This window comes from Heloderma suspectum, chromosome 3, assembly GCF_057233095.1.
Source record: "Heloderma suspectum isolate Gila_16-S chromosome 3, 16-S_ref, whole genome shotgun sequence".
Lineage (NCBI taxonomy): Eukaryota > Metazoa > Chordata > Lepidosauria > Squamata > Helodermatidae > Heloderma > Heloderma suspectum.
Genome location: NC_139460.1, coordinates 281,270,042 through 281,292,425, shown reverse-complemented (window position 1 = coordinate 281,292,425; position 22,384 = coordinate 281,270,042). Strand labels below are relative to the sequence as shown.

At 43.9% G+C, this 22,384-nt stretch overlaps 1 protein-coding gene across 2 annotated transcripts in view; it reads right to left on the bottom strand.

Annotated features, from left to right (window-relative positions):
• Positions 1 to 982: 982 nt before the first annotated feature.
• The window catches only part of MOGAT1 (monoacylglycerol O-acyltransferase 1), a 30,692-nt gene continuing 9,290 nt past the window's right edge, over positions 983 to 22,384 (bottom strand). For both annotated transcript variants that reach the window (XM_084847114.1, XM_084847113.1), the window contains 5 exons: positions 15,885 to 16,063; positions 14,216 to 14,420; positions 10,260 to 10,434; positions 6,609 to 6,808; positions 983 to 3,363 (listed from right to left, as the gene is read on the bottom strand). In XM_084847114.1, the coding sequence (XP_084703240.1) occupies positions 3,209 to 3,363; positions 6,609 to 6,808; positions 10,260 to 10,434; positions 14,216 to 14,420; positions 15,885 to 16,063 (914 nt within the window). In that variant the 3' untranslated portion in view covers positions 983 to 3,208. The remainder of the gene's footprint in view (positions 3,364 to 6,608; positions 6,809 to 10,259; positions 10,435 to 14,215; positions 14,421 to 15,884; positions 16,064 to 22,384) is intronic.

The following is a 22,384-nucleotide window of genomic DNA, read 5'->3' as shown; positions in this document are numbered from 1 at the left end:
ATCAAATCTCTGGTGAAAGAGGCTGGGAGAGGTGAGAATTTTTGAGAATTTTCTCCTGGGGGGGGCAGAGTTTCCACATACCTTTTGGAGGCAGCAATCCTATGGTCGCTAGACAGTGGCTAGACGGCCATAGGATATGTCATTTTCTGGCAACCGACCTCGGAGCCTATGCTCCGAGGGAACCGACCTCCCCCCACTTCCGTGCAGCCTTGGAGGCAGCATGGAACAGCCCCATCCTCCGCACTCGCAAAAGGGATGTGGAGCGGCCAGAAAGGGCCATGGCTGGGGGTGTTCCAGGACGGGGAGAGCGTAACTGCCTGTATGACACATCCTCTGTGTCATACAGCAGCCTCCTTTCCCGCTCCATCCTCCCATGGCCAGACAGCCACAATCGGCTGTCTAGCCAAAAAAGCAGGGCAGGAGAAGCATGGAGGAAATGATCCCCTCCATGCTTTTCCTGCCCTGCTTTGGATAGGTCATCGCCTCCGAGTTTGGAGGCAGCCACCTATCTAGATAGGATTGCTCCCTAAGTGTAGGCAGTTGTTGCGGGGTCTTCTTTCTATTTCTATTTTTTTAAAAAAACCCTGCACTTGCAGGAGCCCAGGATTCTTCTCCAGCTGGAAGCTCTTCCTGAATGCCTATTGGAGAGGGCAAGGTCACATGGTCCCTGGAAGTTCAGAAAGAACTGCCTTCCTGGGCTCCTGCAAGTGCAGGGGGTGTTAAAAAAAAAGACCCCTCAAGAATCGCCTACACTTAAAAAAGGTATGTGGAAATCCTGTCCCCGCTCCCCAAGGAGAAAATTCTTTGAAATTCTCCTCCTCTCTGCGAAAGAGGCAGAAAAATCAAAAGCAGGGAGAGAAAAGGTTCCCTAAAACAGGGGGCAGGATTTGGCACAGCACTACCTATTCGGGCTATTACTTTTACCCTCAGTAACATGATCCGGTAGCCAAATCTGGCTGGATACATTACAACATGACCGATTCTATGAAGAAGTTTATTTTCAAATAGCAAGCAGTGACTGGGGAGTACAAAGAGCTTACTACCTGGAGCAGCATTGCTTCAACACAAAGGTAACACACTTGTTACCTTGGTGTTCAGGCAACTCTTCTCCAGAGAGTGAGCTCTCCCACCACAAAGGACCAGAGGTCAGAACATTCCCCACTATGTTCACCCCCCACAGGGAAGACACCCCCCCACCCATGTATGGGTCTTCACTACAGCATCATTATGTATAGTGGGGCTGAACAGAAATTACTCACATGTTTTCTCAAACATTTTTGATTGTTTAAAGTATGGGTAGGTAGCTCGTGGTCTTCCAGATGTTTTGGCTTACAATTCCCATCAGCCTCAGGCAGCACAGTCAATGGCGAGGGATGGTGGGCACTGTAGGCGAAACTATCTGGAGCACAAGTTGCCCACTCCAGTTTAAAGCAGTGTCCCCTTTTTGGACAACTTTTGGCAAACTTTAATTTACATTGCCCTCACTTACTCTGTGTTTCAGTTCCCTTCCCATGCCCTCAGTGACACCATCATACCAAATGTGATTGGCTACATGGCATCATGACATCATCTCATTCCTGGCAGAATCTCCAATTTGGTAGGATCACTCATGGGACTAAACCACAAAGCATTGCCCTAATTCTCAATTGCTACCAGTGCTGTAATCACATTGACTATATACTGTTAATTTGGAATCACTATGTGACTAATCTGACTGAGCAGAAAAGGCAGCCAGGGGGTAGGTGGGATTGATACTGAAGCAGCTGCTGCCAGGAGAAACAATAAGGAAAAAAGGTGATCACTCACATAAAGGGGGCTGGGGGGGAATCACCACTGAAATTTCTATTTTCAACCTGAAAATCAAAATTAGAGAATATTCAGCACAGCTCTAATATTTACAAAGTTGTACTATAAAATTGTAATTGCACATCTTCCTATCTGTCTCTTTGGAGAATGAGCTTTGAACTGCTAATTATATAGCATACACGGTTCTTTTGGAATCAAAATCCTGTGGAGTTCCTCCTTGTTTTACCCCACTCCTATTTGGGGTGGGGTAAAACAAATTCCCCAGAGAATCATGATTAGACAAATGCACCTATTACAGAACTACCAAATTACTACCCTGCTAAATGAGGTTTTATGGCTTACTAAACCACTTCAAGTACAATACCATATGGCTTAGGAACACCTAACACACCACATACTTGCATTGCATAGTTGAGATAGATATATAGATACACGCACACACACACACACAGTTTCCTGTTAACAACAACAAAATCATTATGTCAGGTCAAATAAACACAAGATATTTCTCAAGTTGTTTAAAAACAAAAACACATGAACAATAATGAAACACGCTACTCAGAATTTCTACTCTGTAGCCACTCTGATATGGATGGGAACACTGCAAGAGCATGCCCCCCCTTTTTGTGTGTGAGCGCAAAATCCCTGTTTGTTTAAAGGTGTTCATAAACACAAAATGTTCCTGGAGGAACATGCCAAAGGCTTATTCTACAAGAGCACTCCTCTCATAGTACCAATACATTATCAGAACTGATTCAGACTCAATAAAGTATGATCCAAAATGTTTCCAGGACTCTGTTTCTTAGCGCAGGGATGGACAGACTTCAGGCTTGCAGGATCTACTTTGTTTTTTACTAGAACCCTGAAAACCACCAACCGGAGCCTGGTGCAAAAGGCATACAGAATTAAAGAATTATGAGCCCAGGAATTTGTTTTTGACTATCAGAGCCCAGTCCATCCACACAAAAATCCACTGGTTACCCCAAGGTTTCTTCATTTCTTCAGTACCATTTAGGGCAGGAAGGGAATCATTTTGTTGCTGTTGTTGTTAACGAGTTGAGAGACAGAAATCCTTGCTGATCTACTGCAAATCACCCAGAGATCTACCAGCAGATTCAGATCTACCATCTGCCCACCCTCACCTTAATAGATGCACATCAATCCAGAGAATGAAGGAAAGAAACATTTACAGTCAAAGGCACAGACAAATTCATAAAATCAGTTTCATACAAAAAGTGATTGCATATGGAGATTTTTTTTGGAAAACTAGTAGGTTTTTTCTTAACTCACACTGAATGTAGTTACACAAGAAGAGTGTAATTCGTGAAAGTTGAGAGAGAGATGGCATAAAAGATTTCTTTTTACAACAAGCATCTGCAACAGATTCTCATTGTGCTTGTATTTAGGTAAAAGTGAGAGACTTCTGCTCTGGTATTCCATACTTTTCTTTGTTTTTGTCAAATAACTTCTGTAGCTCCTGCAGATATTTCTGATGGAGGTGATCGATTTCTTCAATGGTGGGATTCAGAATCTGTTTCACAGCAATAGGATTCCCAACTGTAAAACCAAGCAACAACAAAACTCAGCAAGAGTTATAGCACCTACATTGTCATCTGTGTGAATGCTATGCTCCAGAGTCAAGAACTTCAGTGGTTTTATTTTAAGTTGGCATTTTCATGGTTTGTTTTAATTCTTGTCCATGCAAGACAAGATCCATGTATCTAAAAGCTTTCATAATGGCAAAGGACCTCAAGAGTTATCCAAAAATCGAATTTCCCTGCATTGGCAGAGAATCATAAACCATCTTGTTAAATGTGGACCATTTGAATATTCATTTGTCTGCACAAAGTGGTTGCCTATAATACTTTATTGTGGAAATTGGTATGAACTGCAATATTAATTTGCAAATGAAAGACAATGGTGTTTCCAAGGTGTCCCATTAACAGAATATCTTGCCTGAGGGAAAACGCACTGAAAATAGTATTCAATACTTCAAACGAAAACAAATTTGCAAGTGGACTTTTGCTGTAGCTCTGTTAACTACAGGCAATTGCTCATTAACAGGGATGGAGAACCTCCAGCCCACAGGCTTGCTAAGGCTGGGGGGGTTCCCCATGTGGTCTGGCAGCTTCTTCTCCTGGCCCTGCCCTCTGCCATGAGGGAAAAGCTCTCATCTGCTGTTAGCGGCCGATGGGAGATAAGTGCTTTTTCCTGCGTAGCACTGACAAAGGCTCATTTTCTGTTAGGGCCAGGGGAGAAAGCTGCTGAGTGATTCAGTTCTACTTCCTTCTGAGAGTTGTCTCACATATTTCTGAGTAGGCATGCTGCTCATGCTTACTTCTGAGTAGACATGCTTCCTCCTATAAATTGGTAACAATGGGATTTTGGGCAGGGATTGGATTTTGCAGTCTCACTCACTGGTCCCTTTGGCCTTGACCTCCACTGGAATGTGGCCCCCGAGAGCTTCTCCAGAATGGAATCTAGTCCTTGGGCCAAAAAAGGTTCCCCACCACAGGTTTATTAAGACTTGGAAGCATTTTACTGGAGCAGTTAATTGGGCACTTTGCTCATTCAGGATCTACAGCCAAGGGAAGCATGATGCCTGACTCCTGATGGTGCCATATGAGTACTGAACTAGTTTTTTAAAGATTAAAAAAGTTTGTACGCTAAAGCTATTGTATGCTATGTTTCTATGCTAAACCTATTAAATGAATGGGTACTTAAGTAGGTTTCACTGTGTGTCTGAATACACATCAGAAGCCTATGCCATTATAAAACTGGTAGTCTTTCAGGTGTTTTTTCATTATGTTTTACTTCCAGTGGGCATGAAACAACATAGAATTACACTGGACATAGAATAAAGATGCTCTATTTCCCATGGGACACAATCTACAATGGCAGGCAAGTCAGCTGATCATCTTCTTGCTCAACATTTATGAAGAAGCATCTCTATTGTAAATTATTCTTATACTTTTCCATTTCCAAAAGTTACTGTTATTTTGTTCAAAGAAGACCAGAACAATTCATCCACTATGCACTGTTTGCATTTCCCAGTGGTGTTGTTTTTTTTTCTTTCTTTTTCCAATTGCTTTCATAAAAGGAGGGCTTGAATCAGTGTCTTGAACCAGCTCCGCCCCAAAAGGCTCTTGTTGGTCGGATTTTAATTAACAGTACCAAACAAATGCACTCATTCTTTTAGGCAAATTTTAGGTCATTTGTGATAGCATTTATTCCCCTTTTAAGCCTCTTTTTCCAATGATCTCCAGGTGGTATTTACACATGTAGATCAATTCAACCTCTCAACATCTTTTGTGGCCTTACTGTATTATATTATGGAGTGTAACAGAGAAAATGCCACTTCTTAGAAGAGCACTTCTCTTAATCAAAGGTTGACCCAGAAGTGTTTTTCAGTCATCTCTCACCCCTTCACCTCTTGCGAAATGGTTCTTGTGGTTCAGCTGATATTTAAAAACTATTGACATAATGGTTTTACAAGATCTCAAGAACAGAGATAGTTGTTAGAAGTTTGCAATTTGAAAACTATGCAATGCTTGAAAACTATACCCTAGTCCAAACATTATCCAACTTCTGCAAGAACCAGTTCTGACACTGCTTTTTTCCTGGAAGTGGGGGAAAAAGTATTCCATGTTTGCAGCTAAGGGGGCTCCACAGGTTGGGGTTGCCAGCAATTTGATGCTTCAGACGAAAGAAAAAGTAGAATCCCTCAAATGTCCTAAAGGGATAAAAAATTGTTGTGTTTTTGATAGGATTACAAGTGACTATTTTTTTAAAAAAATTTCAATACATTTGCAAGCTGCACCTTTTTCCAAGGAGCTCTGAGAGACGTGCATGAGGATTATTCCATTTTATCTTCACAACCACCCTGTGTGGTAGGTTAGGCTCAGAGATAATGGGCTCTATAATCACATTGTGAAGTAATGGGATCCACATTCATCCAAGGTTAGCCAGTGAGCATGCAAAGAGGTGCATTGGGAAGTAATGGGATCCACGTTCTAAGCATGCATAGCAGCATATTGGGAAGTATGCATCGAGGTATGTTGGGAAGTAATGGGCTCCACATTCATCCAATACACTGGGAAGTAATGGGATCCACATTCATCTAAGGTTAGCCAATAAGCATGCATAGAGCTACATTGGGAAGCGTGCATCAAGGTACATTGGGAAGCATGCATCGAGGTATATTGGGAAGCATGTATTGAAGTACATTGGGAAGTAATGGGATCCACATTCATCCAAGGTTAGCTAGATGAATTGGGACTGGCTGAGTGGGGACTGAACTCATGTTTCTCTGGTCCAAGTCCAACACCATATGCACTACATCACACTGGCTTTATAAGGATGTAGGTAACAAAGCATACACAGAGGTACATCGGGGTAGGCAGCCTGGTACCCTCTAGATTTTTTATTCTACAACTCCTATGATCCTTCACCACTGACCATGCTGGCTGGGGCTGATGGGAGTCACAGTAAAAAAAAACTCTGGAGGCACCAGGTTGCTTAGCCCTGAATATAGAATATTCAGAATTGACAAGTATGCCAAATTCCATGACCTACACATACACACAACCAAGTGGAAAGGAGGAGAAGGGGGCAGAAACTCATCAAACAAAAGATTAGGAGGGAGAGAAATGTTTATTTCAAATCTTTGCCTCTTTTAACTTTGATGCATAGATGTTACAGAGAGAACACTTAGCAAAGGGTGAGTGGCTAGGGTTTGTAACAAGAAATGTGTGCATTTTAAAATCTATGTATGAAGCCAAAAATCTGTAAAAAGAACTTACCAACAGTGTGAATAGGTCTCCTGTAAGGCATCAAGCCAAAACTATATTGGAAGATTCCTCTGCCATGAAACAGAGGCAGAGCAAAACCCATAATCTTCTGCAGTTTTTCCTGCAATGTTCTGAGCCACGATCCCTTTGGATTTGAAATTTGCTTGAAGAGTTCATTTTCACCAAAAGAAAACACTGGGACCAGTTGAGCCCTGTAAGAGAAAAGCAAAAAATATATATAATGCACTCCATCAATGTAGTCCATGCCAGTGGGTTAAGTATGTCACCTGAAAGGTAGCTAAAGAACGTTGTCACAAATCATAAAATTCACATGCACCAAGTTCATAAGGGTGCAATCCTATGCATGTTTAGGCAGAAAAAAGTCCTACAACTTCCAGCATTCCCCAGCCAGCCATTGCAAAAATTTCCCAAGAACCGCGTTCCTGCTTCTGTTCAGGTTTGCGAATGGGAGACATTTGCGTGATTTCTGAACCAGAATGAAATTCTCATACATCCCTAAACCTGATATATGACTTCTATATATTAAGGTACTAACTTATATAGCACTTCTAACATTTTCAGAGTGCTTCGCATACAGTGTCATTACAGGAAGCCATGTTATACCGTCAAAGCATTGGTCCATCTAGCTTAGTATCCTGTCCATTGTATGCACATATAAATGGTGTGGGTTTGTGGTAGGATCTTCACCATTCTTAATTTGCAAGCAACCCCAAATTACTTAACTACCAAAATGAAAAAAAAAATGTTCTTAAGTCACTTGAAGAGACACACAAAAAATTCCTATATGGAAAAGGTAATACGGGATTTTGGTTGTCAGGCTCACGAAATTGCAGCCAGTTGCCTCTTTCACCCAGATACAAAAATAGAAGTGACAAGAGATGCAATACATTTTGAAATCAGAAGCCAGCCATACCCACAGGAAGGAAAAGGTCCTTAGGGCTGCTGTTGGCTAATAACACATTTACAAATAGCTATTGCAAACACACAAGCAATTGGAAGTTACTACATAAACAGTTTCACAGTTAGGTTTCACTAGAGTAGCATGAAGGTCATCCAGCTGTGTTAGGGCTGCAATTCTGTGCACTCTTACCAGGGAGTAAGTCCCACTGGGGCTTATGTTTAAGTACTTTTGACATGTATAGGATTGCACTGTAAGTATATCTACAAGTACCCATTTGGTTCTTGCTTTTGGAAGGACATCTGATTTCACAGGTCTACACACATTGCATCCCTTAGTTCTTTTTATCCACATACAAGCAGAATCCTGCAAAAAAGTCACCCTCAGTGTTTGAGGGGCATGTAGGAAGATGGAATGTATTGATCAGTGGAATGGAGTTGATGTTGATGGAGTACCTAGTTGTTTTTAAAAGGTATTTATCCTATGTATGGTTAGACAAAAGAAGTCCTACAACTCCCAGCATGTCCCAACCAGACTTTTTACTGTCTAAACATGCATAGGATTGCACCTTAAGGCACTTAATTTTAGGCATTTAATTAAAGACCCTATTCCCAACCAGCCAGATTGCTTTGATGGGGCTTTTTTCAGGCATTTCTTCTCCCTGGATCTTGAAAGGGAGCCAGATTCCTCAGCTCTCTCCCTTCATAGCTGCATCCCAATGTTTACCTTAGATTCTTCTTCACTCCCGTGTTTGCTTCAACAAGGCATGCGCGGAACACGCACGCACACCTCAGTACACTGAGGCCAGGATGTGCCCGATCTTGTCTGATCTTGAAAGCTAAGCAGGGTCAGCCCCGGTTAGTACTTGGATGGGGAATTGCCTGGGAATCAGGCTTCCTGCACTGAGCAGGGAGTTGGGCTCGATGGTCTTGTAGGCCCCTTCCAACCCTATGATTCTATGAATCAGAGCAGTGGCCATTATTTCTCTTTAAGGCTGATTTTGGGACCATCTGTAGACTTTGCGGCTACATTTCCCCTCAATATGTATCTACAGGGTGTCATTCAACCTTAATAAGTGTCATATTTGTTTATTACTCATATCTTGATCTTTCTGGGAGAAGCTCAGAGTACTTTCCATGGGGGTTAAGACTTGTTGAGTTTTAACGATGTAACAGTATTCAATATATGGAAATGACTGTTAGTGTGCAAGAGAACATGTTTGTCTCTAGCCCTATTCAGCTGAACATGATCACATGTACGAAAGATGGGGTCATGCACACCAGCCCTACCCCCAATATCCCAAACCTCCCCACATTGAATGAGAAAGTCTGCGTGGAGCTTGAATGTGAGTAGAGGTCTCCATGCAACCGGGAACCCAGCTTTGCCAGGGTTTCCAATTGCGCAAAGGGTTCTACTCCTGTTCAAGTGAACGCAAGTCGAAGACCCCTGCAGACTTCCTCACTCAACAAAAGGACGGCAGGGATTTAGAAGGCAGGCCTGGCATGCTTAAGGAGGTGGAGGGTGGGCCCACCGCATTCAGCCCCATCCCTCTTACCCTATTCAGGCATAATGCCAGAATAGGGCTTCTATTCCATGAATATCGAGAACAACAGCTAACATTAAAGGTCATCATATGAAAAAAGGAGCTCTGCTTCAGAGACCAGGAGCGCAGAACCTGAGGCCCAGGTGCCAAATCTGGCCATTCAGGGTTTCCCAGATGGCCACATCCCCTTCCTCTGGCCCCACCTCATTTCCTCCAACCACCAATCATTTAGTAGTTTCCCGGATTTTGTGCTGTTTCACTCCTATTCTAAAAGGCTGAAATGCCTCTTTTAAGACTTGGCAGTAAGAGTTGAAGATAAATTATGCTGGTATTTTGGGGCCTGCCCCTTTTGCCTTTGGTCCCACCCACCACTGGACTGTGCCCCACAAGAGCTTCTCCAAAATGGAATTCGGCCCTTGGGCTTGAAGAGGTTCAACAGCCCATCAGAGGAGGTCAAAGCAGGCATTCGAAGGCAGTGGAAGATGGAGGCTCTGTTCTCAGTTGGGTGGTGAATCCGCTCTGGGTTTTAGTCAGAACTCCAAAGGAACTATCCAAGGTGCTCTGCACCTTGGATAGCTCCTGCAGAGTTCTGACTGGTTCTGACTGAAACCTGGAATGGATTCACCACCCCACTGGCAGCAGAGTCACCAGCCTCCACTGTTCGAAGGTCTACTCTCAAACCTAAATTTCAAAATACATGTTCTGTATGGTTACTTTGATAAGGTGGAGTGAGCTACAAATTTGTAGCTAAGTTTGGAGCATGCTTGGAAAGAACGGTGGTTGCTTTCAGTCTGTCAAATAACCCAAAAGAATATTCTCTGTTTGGGGAGAGAACTCCCACTAAGGAAAGTGAGTTTGTTGCTGTTTAGAAAATAAGGACAGATGGCTTAAATGGCCTTGACATCACACAGATTCCATGAAGTTCACTCTCGGGATACAGGTTAGCAATCTATTTCTTATTTTAGACACACAAATCCAGGCCTGGATTTGGGGGGGGGGCAGGGGAGTGGCACGGCATGATGAATTTGCCACTCCTCCCACTCCACCGCCTGATACAGGCACCTTACCCTGCTTCATGGGTGGGCTGGCCCTGCATAAATCCTGTCTCAATTCAAACACGAGTTCTTCAGATTATCAGTTAAGATCAGGAGTTACCAAGTTATCCTTAAAGTGTGTTGTGCTGTCTTGATGTGGAACTTACCCATGTTTTAAAGCAACCTTAATGAACCCTTTCCTTTTGAGGATATTCAGAGTTAAGCTTCCAGGATGAGCATCCAAAGACTCTTCTGCCCCTCCAATGACTATCACTGCAACATTTCCACCACTTTCATTGCTCAGCACGTGAGACACACTCCGCTTGGAGGCTGAAACTATCCCTGATTGTGTAAAACAAAATAAAACAAAACAGAACACCCAATCAATTTGCTCTGTGCGGTGTGTAATTCTAAAACTATCAGTGAACATACTGTGTAAATTCATACTGAAATTAAGTCCATCCTGCAAACAGAAGCTTTTGGGGGTCGGGGGTTGTTTTCAGTGGGAAAATAGGACAGGAATAAAGGGTTAAATATACACCACAACACAGACCAGATCTGGATCAGCCTACCCCGCCCTCTCCCCCCCCCCAGACACACACTGCTATTTAAAAGAAAGAAAGAAAGAAAGAAAGAAAGAAAATAGAGGAGGGGAAACCCAAGTATGGACTTCAAATATGTACTTAACGTCATGCTTAGTTTGATGTAAAAGCATGCAAAATTATGACATTCAACTGATCTCCAATGTGAGCATATGGGCACATCTTGTAAGGCCCAGATTCTCAGCATAACACTGGTGGTAGCACTGTGAAACTTGTGTTTCCCCAGATGACATTTCCTGAGGAACACAAACATCAAGGCTGTAAAACCCGCAAATCAATTCCTAAATGTTTTCACATTATGTGCAAATTACAATCTGTTTGCAGGCGTTTATTTTTCATTTTAGTCAGAAGGTTTGTATCTAACTCTGTGTGGGGGTTTTTCTACCACGAACCATATTTTCCATTGCTACATCCTGCTACAAAACCTTATAAATTTGGAGAATGTTGTAAATCTTTTACCGAAAAGTGTGAAGAGACTTCTAAACAAACATTGGTCTAGACCTTCAAACTGTCCTACTGGATTATACATCAGTATATCTGAAATTATATTATCTAAACTCTCAGCTCCTGCTCAAAAACTCCCAGCTCACAAGTAGAACCATTGCTTCTTTGCAGCAGGGCACCAACCCAATATAAAACACACTGTTCTATGGTGAGCTATATCTAGACTGTAGAAAGTATTCTGCTAACAGACAGTACGTTTCTATCAATGCCCATCCATCTGCTTACTAATCACTTAAATCTCTTTGCAACAGCGGTACCAAGATCTTTCCTTTTCAAATTATTACACATCTTAGTGTATGTCCTGAACAGGAGATGAACAGCAGAGCATGGGTCTCGATCAAATGTATTTAGTGTGCACCTGGGCAAAAGTAACATTCAGTCTCAGTTCTCCATCTGTAAAAACAGGAACGCTATACCTACCTCATAGCAAGTACAGAACAGACTATAAAGCATTTCTCAAATTAACAGTGCATTATGCATACATTATTATTAAAATTTATGTGTCAAATTATAATCCATAGAAGTTATCCCCTCCCCAAACATTTATTTATTTATTTATTGCATTTATATCCCGCCTTTTTTCCTCTTGCAAGGAACCCAAGGCGGCTTACATTATCCTCCTCCTCTCCATTTTATCCTCACAACAACAACCCTGTGAGGTAGGTTGGGCTGAGAGTGTGTGACTGGCCCAAAGTCACCCAGTGAGCTTCCATGGCCGAGTGGGGACTAGAACCCGGATCTCCCAGCTCCCAGTCCAACACTCTTGCCACTACACCACACTGGCTCTTTAGCAGATAGCCATGAAAAAGGTAGCATTGTTGACAAACTCTTATATTCAGATGAAGCTCGACAGTGCTCCCTAGAGTGTCTAATTGTCAGGGTTGCCTACTGAACCCTCCAATAGCCAGAATCAACACTCAGACAAAAGGGCTGCTTTCTAAGGCTTTAATTCCATTCAACCTAATGAAGCATACAGATGCTAATTGCCTGAGACTCAGAGGAACTACAAAGGAGCAGCCATCTAGAGGTTTCTAAGGATTAGGATGTCAGTTGATCTCTGTTTGGGAAAAATGCAGCAACTCTCTGAACTTAAGGGGTGGGAGGGGAAGATCTCCTTTTCCATGGGGCCTCGGGGCGCAGCTGTTGCAGCTGTTGACGTCGAGCCAATCGGGCTGAACGCCTAAGCTCAGCTCCTGCAATCTCTTGCTTGTGCTTGTGCCTGTGCCTCCGCCTCGCGTCTAAAAGCTCAAGTTGTCCCTCCCTTTCCATGCCTGGGTCACTGTCGCTCCCAGGGATGTGAGCGGGGGGGGGGGGCTCCCCCTTCAGCTGCACCTCTGAAGTCTGAGAGAGTTCCTCTCCCACGAATGGTATCTCCTCCTCAGAATCAGAGCTGCCTTGGGACTCTATGGGCTCAGATACAACCCTGACACTAATAAACTGGCACCATGCCGAGTGACCTGAATAGGTTTATCTCACCTTCTTATTTGCCAACACACATCCAAAAAAGGTGCAGCCTTTCTCTATTCAGGTGCTTCCAGCTTTTTTTATATATAATGGGCTAACTTGTTCAAACCAACTGGCCCTTTTAAATTTAGGGCCATTAGGAAGGTGGGTCCAGCCACTTTTTTTTATTATTATTACTTGCTGGCCAGACCACTGACATAAAAAAATGGAGGCTGTTGCATTATTAGACAAAACAACAATCAGTTTATGCTAAGGGACTACTTTTTATTGAACTCAAGATTCCCATAAAAGTAAAAGTTTGCTCACTCCTTGTGGAGCCTTCCTCTGTATATGCTCTGGAAACCAAGACTACTCAGATAGGTAACAGGTAACTAGATTAGATAGAATGACTTTTTTTATTGTATTTGAAATTCTCTGTGTTGCCTTCCCTTGTTATTCCCTCTCCCACCCCAAATAATATTTGCACATTTGGCTGTGTTGTTTTAAAAGGGAATTCTCACCAAAAACTATTTCCCCATGAAAAGGAGCAGAAGGTTACAAAACTCCCACTTGTGTTCTCAGGATTTTTACAAGGTTTTGTTAAGTTTAGTGACTCTGGGCTTTTGGCAAGAAAATCCAAAGCACTTTTCTTTCTATTTTTTCCTAGGGCTGGGCTGAAAGGAAGTGACTTCGGCAACAGAGCTCAAAAACTCTCCAAGGAGTTGGACAGACTAGAAGTTCATCGTGACTGGTGGAAGCCTATCAGTAACTATTGCAGGGGGGGGAGCCCTTGTAAAGAAGGTGTACACAAAATCATCCCCACTCCCAGTCTGTAACAGTGTCCCAGGGGCCATAGGATTTCCCGGATCTCCCCCTCCAAGGGTGGAGAGGAAGGTCCACCTTCGGAGGGGAGATCCAAACACAGATACCTCTTTCCAGCTAACATGGTAACTTCCGTGGTGGCTCTTTTCTGGCATTAGATCTCTGATGTCAGAAAGGGAGCAAAGGAGGTGTTCCACGGTGGGCCAGGAGTGTGCTGGGAGAGACTGTGGATCTGCAAGATTCACAGCCTCTCCTGGCCTCCAGACATTTCCCCAAACCGGCTGCTGATCTATACAAGCCTTGGAGTTGGCACAGATCAATCTTCCTCCTCCATGCCCCCCCCCCCATTGTAGAATATAAACAAAAACATGTAGAGAACTTGTAGATTTTTTTTTTAAAGTGAAAATTCCCCCTCTTCCCTCAGTTCAGGCCTGCTAGGCTCACACCAGCAGGGCTTTGGATTCACTGTTGGAGGTCTTTGCAATGATAGGTAGGATTGCTCTATAGGACATACATTTGTTCCTACCAAAATAGATAGAACATAAGAAACCTGGGCATTCCCCCTGCAGTTAACAATCATGCAAGGGGTCCTTGCCGGCTGGCAGCACCCCCATATCCTTGCCCCACCTGCCGCCCATTGGGGATGATGGGGGTTGTAGTCCAAAAGATCTGGATGGGCCCTGATTGGGAAGGCTGGTTTAAACAAACACCACATCTGAAGTTAAGTGCTAAGGTGACCCAGCTTTACTTACCAGCACACATAATATACTCTCTGAAGAAAGGGCATCTGAACCAGAAAGGCAAGATGTGGAGGTACGGAGTCAAACCAGGGAATAGCTTCTTAAAACCTGTGTATTCTGTGCAAAAGTTTCCAAAGGCTCCAGCAACAAGGACACCATGAGGATGAAATCCGAAGAGGTAGTTTTGACTTGGATCCAAATCTGAGGTTTTTATGAGCTAAAACAAATGCCCATTAAGATGTTTACTCTATTTGTTTTGTAAAGAAGAGGAGAAAGTCGCTTTTGTTGAGTATATACAGACATCTCAACTCCATGTTCTAATAGTGTAACCCTATGCAGGTTTACTCAGGAATATATCACACTGTGTTCAAGGGATTTACTCCCATGTAATTGTGCACTTTCATTCATTCATTCAAATTATTTAGAAGCTGCCTTTTAGGGAAAACCCTCCCAAGGCAGTGTACAAACTTTAAAACCACAAAACACAATAAAACAATGATAAGAACAAAACAATAATAAAATCAAAATTAGCAGTTAGAACCAGACAACACCATACACAATAGCACCCAATGTCCTGACTCAATTATAGGTCAAGGTAAATAAAAAGTATTTACTACACTATTAGTATATATATAAGAATCCCAAAGCTCAATTTTGTGCGTGTTTACTGAGAAACACTGAGTTCAGTGCCGGTGAGTTTATGAAGGATACGGCTACTAGTAACAATGGCTATACACGTCCACCACTATTGGAGGCAGTGTGTCTCTGTATACCACTTGCTGGGAAACATGAGTGGGAGGGTGGTATTGCACTCATATCTGAATTGTGGCCTTCCTGCAGGCAGCTGGGTGGCTACTGTGTGAACAGAATGCTGGACTAGATGGACCCTTGGTCTGATCCAGCAGGGCTCTTTTTAAGTTCAGTGTCAATTGCTTCCAAGTAAATGTGCACAGGATTGCAGCGTCTGCTGTTTTAGGGTAACAAATCCCAATATCCCACCATTACTAGAAACAGGACTGCTTCAGTTTTCTTCTTAATTCTCAGCAAGAACTTTGATCTAAACTTGCTCAACAGGAGAGAGATCTTTCCTGGAATAATTTGACTGACAGCAAAGAAGATTTGTCCACATCATTGCTTCTTGTGCTGTCCTGCCCCCCGCTGCCCCACTTTTCATTTGTTTCTCATTGTCCCCCATTGTTTCTGTGCTGGTCTTTCCACATTTGCAGTCCACGTGCACAAGATGTCAGCACAGGAATAACAAAGGGGCAAGTAAATAGAGCTGGGACAAGTGGCAGGCTTTATTTGCAAATGAATTTACGATGGATTCAAATGGCAAGCTGTGGCACCCACTTGCACACAGAATTACTCACGGGCAGTTGCCCCATTTCAAGCAGCGGTTTTAAGGGGACAATGTTCTGTCCAGATATTTCAACGTTCTCCGAGTTAATGTACTGACTTTTGTGAAGTAACAGAAGTGGAGCCCTAACTAGGAACACCAGCCAGGATGACTTGCAAACTACACCAGCCTTTCCCACATTGCCCTGGGACATGCAGCAGCAGCAGCAGCAGAAGCAGCAAAAAAGAAAAGCTGTTGCAAAGTATTGCAAGTCAGAACTGAATTTGCTCCAAGTTGCAAACCCTATTGATTGATTTTCATCATTTACTGTGGGGTTTTACTCACATGAATAGGAAAGTATTCCTTAAAGTACCTCCACACAGTCCAGTTTCGGACCCACTTAGATCTCCTCCCTCCAGTTTGGGGTGTTTCCCAGTCAAGGTACAGCCAGAGTGCATAAAACGCTGAGATAAACCAGTAATCTCCAAAAAGGAAGATCATGAAGATTCCACAGCAACATTGCGCTAAAAAGAAAACAAGAACCACAAAACATTTGAAGTGAGAATTGCAACCATCCATTCACAGGTTTGTCTCAATATGGTTTTCTTCTCCATTTTGCATAATATATTTGTATCCAAGATCTATAGTTTGACATAATTTAGAACTTCTTTGGCAAGGGGAGAGGAGACAGGGAAAAGGCAAGAGGGAAAGACATGGAAGTAGGAAATAGGGTCAGTGCTTTTCCCCCAATGAGGACTAATAATATGCTTTAAAGAGAGAATACAAATTAGGATTCTAGAGTGCCAAACTTCAACAGATTCAGAGCTTGCACAATAAATCCATATATGAGCAGAATATACAAAGGAAACGTCCAAAGGGCATCTCAGATGAGATCACAGCCATGATAAAGTTTCCTCTTTCCCCTTTATTTTGAACATTTATCATGAAACATTTTGAAAAGTATCTTACAACTATTCCACTCCCACCCCGAAAAGGCAAAATGTATTTATTCAATCTGTGGCTGGGTGAGTTCCTGGCATGTTGATGACTCAACATAGTATCACTTGGCTTGACAGATTTACCCCGCTTTCAGCCTTCTGGCAGGATTCCATGTGGCTTCACATCAGTATGACCTTGAGGGATGAAAGACACAGAAAGCAGAGATGACTAGTACCTGCAAGGCTATTCAAAGGATCCACAAAGGCCTCCACAATCCAAATAGCTATAAAAGCTTCATACTTTCCTGTAGCTCCAAGCAAGGGCTCATCCTGCGAACTTCACCCTCCTCTCCTTAAAAAACAAATGTGAAGCCAAATGAACTCTGAAATACTAAGTCCAAACAAATCCAGACACACCCCTGATTTTGTGTGTCTGTCTGAAAGAGCAAAGGTAGCAAGTGAACTCATGATTCAAATAGATCAACAATAAGCCCTTAAGAAATCTCTTAAGTGGCATTAACCAAAAGCAAGTTGATGACCGGGTTGTGTAAACCTTGGACAACAGTGGATTCTTGGTGAAAGGTGACTGGCAGCAATACGGGCAGCGCTGTCTGTCAATCTCTGCATGCCTTTCACAGCAAACTCAAGAGCTTGAATGAGTAAGCAGTGAGCCATCCAGGCTTGGCAGGCCCGACAGATCAACGCAATGCAAGTCCAAGAGTGTGTCTGGACCAGCCAATCCCAATTTGGTGACATCCAGATGTGTTGGACTATAAGTCCCATCAACCCCAGCCAGCTTGGCTATGCTGGTGGGGGATGATGGTAGTTGTAGGGCATCTGGAGGGCATCAGGTTGAAGGCTGGTCTAGAAAATGACTCTTGTTGCATTTAATTTCACTTTTGTCCTTTCACTGTTCTGAACAAACCTTCCTTGGCTTCCTGTGTGAGTCCTGCTCCCATAATTGTGGGCTTGGCTTTTTACCAGGCTTCAAATCACCAGTCAGCACTGAATCTCAGAGGATGATCTTGGACCAGGTAGGCTATCTCTCAGCCTAACCTACCCCATAGGGTTGTTGTGAGGATAACGTGTGTGTGTGTGTGTATGTGAACTATGTACACTGCCTTAAATCACCCTTGAGGAAAGGTGGGATATACATTAAAAAAAATAAAATTTATAAAATAAGATTCTATTGTAGTGTGCCTTTGGCAGAGAAGTCTTGGCACCTTGAGCACATGCATAGAGGGTGAGATGCCTAGAAAGAAAAGAGAGGGGGAAAGCCTGGAGTGGATCTTTTTATTTGGTGGAGGAAAAGGAAGGAGTATTAGACGGTAATCCTATGGTATCTGGCAGAAGTTTCCAGAACTATAGGATGGCTTGAAAAAAACCTTCCGAGCGACAGTGGTCCAACCTCGGAAGCAGGAGTCGGAGATCTGACGTCAGACCCCGCCCCCTTGCAGCTGACACAGAGAACTGCATTGGCTGCCTCTCTGAGGTTGGAAAAGCGACCTCGGAGCCTCAGGAAAGGGGGTGGTCTGGTGGGCGGGAAGGGGAGGAGACCGGAGAGGCCAAGTTATGAGTTATCCGGAGCCTCTTCCAGCCTCCCACTGCCAAAGCGCCCTCACTAACCCATCTAGTGAAAATACAGGAGAATGGAGGGCAGGGAGATGAAGACTGGAAGCCTCAAAAACTGATTCTTGTAATGATCTCTGGCACAATATAGTGTGTGTGTGTGGGAAGAATGGAGAACTTACCCAGAGGTGTGCATGAAGAGGGGTGAGGAAAACACTTTTTGTGAGGAGCTACTAGAAATGAGATGGGGGAAAATAAGGAGTGGATTTTGTGGAGAAGGTGGATTCTCTGATTGTATATGATATTTTTAATTAATTAATTAATTAATTAAATTTCTATACCACCCAATAGCCAAAGCTCTCTGGGCAGTTCACAAAAATTAAAACCACAAAATACAGCATAAAATACAATCCAAAATATAATAGCTTAAAACTACAGTATAAAAGTACAACAAGAGTAAAACCTAGCAGCAATTTAAAATGCAATAGCAGATTTAAAACAACACTGCTAAAAAACTGGAATGCTAAAATGCCTGGGAAAATAAAAAGGTCTTCACCTGGCACCAGAAAGAGTACAACATAGGCACCAGGCGAACCTCTTCAGGAAGCTCATTCCACAACTGGGATGCCACAGCAGAAAAGGCGCTCTTCCTGGTAGCCTCTACCTCACTTCCTTTGGCAGGGGCTCCCAGAGAAGGATGCCTGAAGATGATCTTAGGGTCCAGGCAGGCATATATGGGAGGAGATGATTCTTCAGATAACCTGGCTCCAAGATGTTTAGGGCTTTGAATGTTAATACCAGCACTTTAAATTGGGCCTGGAAAGGGACTGGCAGCCAGTACAGCTGGAAAAGTACTGGCATAATATGATCACATTGGCCAGTCCCCGTTAACAATCTTGCTGCCCTGTTTTGGACCATCTGAACTTTCTGGACCATTTTCATAGTCAGCCCCACATATAATGCATTGCACTAATCCAGACGAGAGGTTATTAGAGCATGGATAACTGTAGCCAGGCTACCTCTGTCCAGATAAGGATGTAGTTGGTATATGAGCCTAAGCTGATAAAAGGTGCTCCATGCCACCAAGTCCACCTGTGCCTCAAGTGACAGTTCTGGATCCAAGAGCACACCGAAACTACAAACCTGATCCTTTAGGGGGAGTGCAACCCCCTGTAGTACAGGTTGAACATCACCTAGATGGGCAGACGAACCACCCATTAAGAGTACCTCCATCTTGTCTGGATTGAGTTTCAGTTTATTGGCCCTCATCCACTGTGCCCAGGCACTGATTCAGAACAGCCACTGCCTCACCTGGATTTGATGAAAAAGAGAGGTAGAGCTGGGTGTCATCTGTATATTGATGGCACCTCAGCCCTCACCTCCAGATAACCTCCCTCAGTGGTTTCATGTAGATGTTGAATAGCATGGGGGATAAAACAGAGCCCTGTGGAACCCCATAGCACAGTTGTCAAAACACAGAGCAATAATCCCCCAGCACCACCTTCTGGAATCGGCCATCCAGGCAGGAGTGGAACCACTGCAGTGCAGTGCCTCCAACTCCCAGCCCAGACAACCCATCCAGAAGGATACCATTTCGTTAATGGTATCAAAAGCCACTGAGAGGTCCAAGACAATCAACAGGGTCACACTCCTCCTGTCCCTTTCCCAGCAGAGGTCATCCCACAGGGTGGCCAAGGCAGTTTCCATTCCAAAACCAAGCCTGAAGCCCAACTGAAATGGATCTAGATAATCTGTTTCCTTCAAGAGTGCCTGGAGTTGTACTGTGACCACCCGCTCAAGCACCTTGCCCAGGAAGGGGATGTTAGCTACCAGCCTATAGTTGTTAACATCCTCCCGGTCCAGGTTAGGCTTTTTCAGAAGTGGCCTGATTACTGCCTCTTTTAAAGAGGCCAGTACCACTCCGTCTCTCAAGGAGGAATTTACAACCCCCTGGACTCAGCTGGATATCCCCTCCTTATTTGATGTGATAAGCCATGAAGGACAAGGGTCAAGCACACAGGTGGTCAACTGGACTTGGCCAAAAACCTTGTCCACATCTTCAGGCCTCAATAACTGAAACTCATCCAGTAAAACTGGACCAGATGATGCTCTGGACACCTCCATTAATGGAACTGCATTAATCATGGTGTTCAATTCATGACAAATCTGAGTGACTTTATCTTTGAAGTGCCATGCAAACTCGTCACAGTGTGCTACTGAGGGTTCCGCCATTTCTCTCCCTGGCCCAGACTGTAGCAGGCCATGAACCACTCAGAAAAGCTCTGCTGGACGACACTGAGGAGATGTAATGCAGGTGGAAAAGAACTCTCTCTTTGCCACCCTCACTGCCACAGAGTAGGCTTGATAATGAGCTCTAGCCTGTGTTCAGTCAGACTTGGCACGGGTTGTCCTCTGCCATCTCCCCTCTCACTTCATTGCCCTCAGCTCCGGTGTATACCAAGGAGCTGGCCAGGCTCTGCTCAGAAGGAGAGGGCACTTGGGCATGATCAAATCGACTGCCCGAGTCATTTCTGTATTCCACAGAGCGACATGGGTTTCAGCAGGAGCACCAACCATACCAGCAGGAAAATCCCCCAGAGACCTCTGGAATCCATCAGAATCCATTAGCCTCCAGGGGCAGACCGTTTTAATAGGTCCCCCACCTTTGCAGAGGGGAAAGGCAGCTGAGAGCCTAAACCTCACTAGTAAGTGATCTGACCATGACAGGGGGATAGATGTTAATTCCCCCACTTTCAGATCACCATGCTCCTGCCCAGTCAAGAAAACCAGATCAAGCTTGTGTCTTTTCACATGTGTTGGGCTGATGACATGTTGAGACAGCCCCATGCTTGTCATCGCCATCATGAAGTCCTGAGCCACCCCGGATACAGCAGCCTCGGCATGGAAGTTGAGATCCCCTAAAACCATCATCCTCGGGGTCCTCAACACCAAATCTTGAGACTACCTCCATCAGCTCAGGCAGGGAGTCTGATGGGAGGGGGGTACAGCAGCAGAATCCCTAATCTGTCCCGAGTACCCAACACAAGGTACTCAAGATCTGCACTCAAATGAACAGGAAGCCTAGAGAGGGATATTATATTCCTACAGACCACAGCAACCCCACCTCCCCAACCCTCGAGTCAGCGTTGGTGCTGCACCGAGTAACCAGGAGGGCATTGCTGGGAGATTTTGTTTTGGACCAACCTGGCACAGAGCAGCAGCACCGAGGGCAAGCTGGTAAGGCAAGTTTGATACTAGCAAACAAGGTATGGAAGGAGCTTATTCAGCCTTCCCCAGCCTAGTGCCCTTGAGATGTTTTGGACTTCAGCTCTCATGGCCTGTGACCAGAAATGCTGTGGGCTGAAGTCTAAAACATCCCAAGGGCATCAGGTGAGCTTAATTTATATTACAAAAGAGGTATTGGGGCTCAGGTCTGTGTAACAGTCATGCCATAAGCCCTGCAACAGCGTTACCTAAATGCCATGCTTGATGAGGATGTTAGGAGTTGTAGTCCAACGCATCTGGAGGGAACCAGGCTAGGGAAGGCTTGGGGAGAGAAAGGGGTGGGCATTCAGAAATTATCTATGTATTTACATCTGTGAAATGTTAAGAGGGTATCAAAATGCAGCATGTGTGAAAGCACCTTCTAGCTGCCAATTCACAAGGCCAGACTGCATCTTGTGTTCAACTTCTATATAACCTAATCTAAGCAGCCTGAATTCCGAACTGTATTCAGAGAGTTAAAGGTAAGATTTTATTAAGGATCAAAAATGTAAAAAGAAAGATACCATAAAAAGGTTCCACTCAAAGTCATGGTATTGGAGCAAGTTACCTCCTCTTTGCTTAATAATTCACACTGGGTGATCCACACATCTAAAATGAAACATCTTGCTAATTGGATTAAACAGGAAGCCCTTGCCCACTGCCATGGCTCTAGCTTCTAATAATGAATGGTGTAGCATCTGCCAAAGCACTGGATGGGATATCAGAGAGTCTGTTCCCCTCACTGGCAAACGTTCAGCCAAGTGGAGTGGTACACTATGGTCAGGATTAATCCCTTTTCACCAACTATTTGTAACACGTTATTCCTTGTATTTATTCTGCAGTGTATCTTACTAGTTACATTAGACTTGGAAAGGCCTACTCAGCAAGGCTCCATCCATATTCAGAAGCCCTTGCCTGACCGGAGTTGAGCAAGAATGACAGGGGACCTGACTTCTTTCGTTTGTTTTTCCAGGCACCGAGCCCCATGAAGTTACATTCATCTCTATCCATGACACCGTGCCCTTGATCTTTATAGATGATGAATAAGAGAACAACTGCTACAGTTGTCTGTTC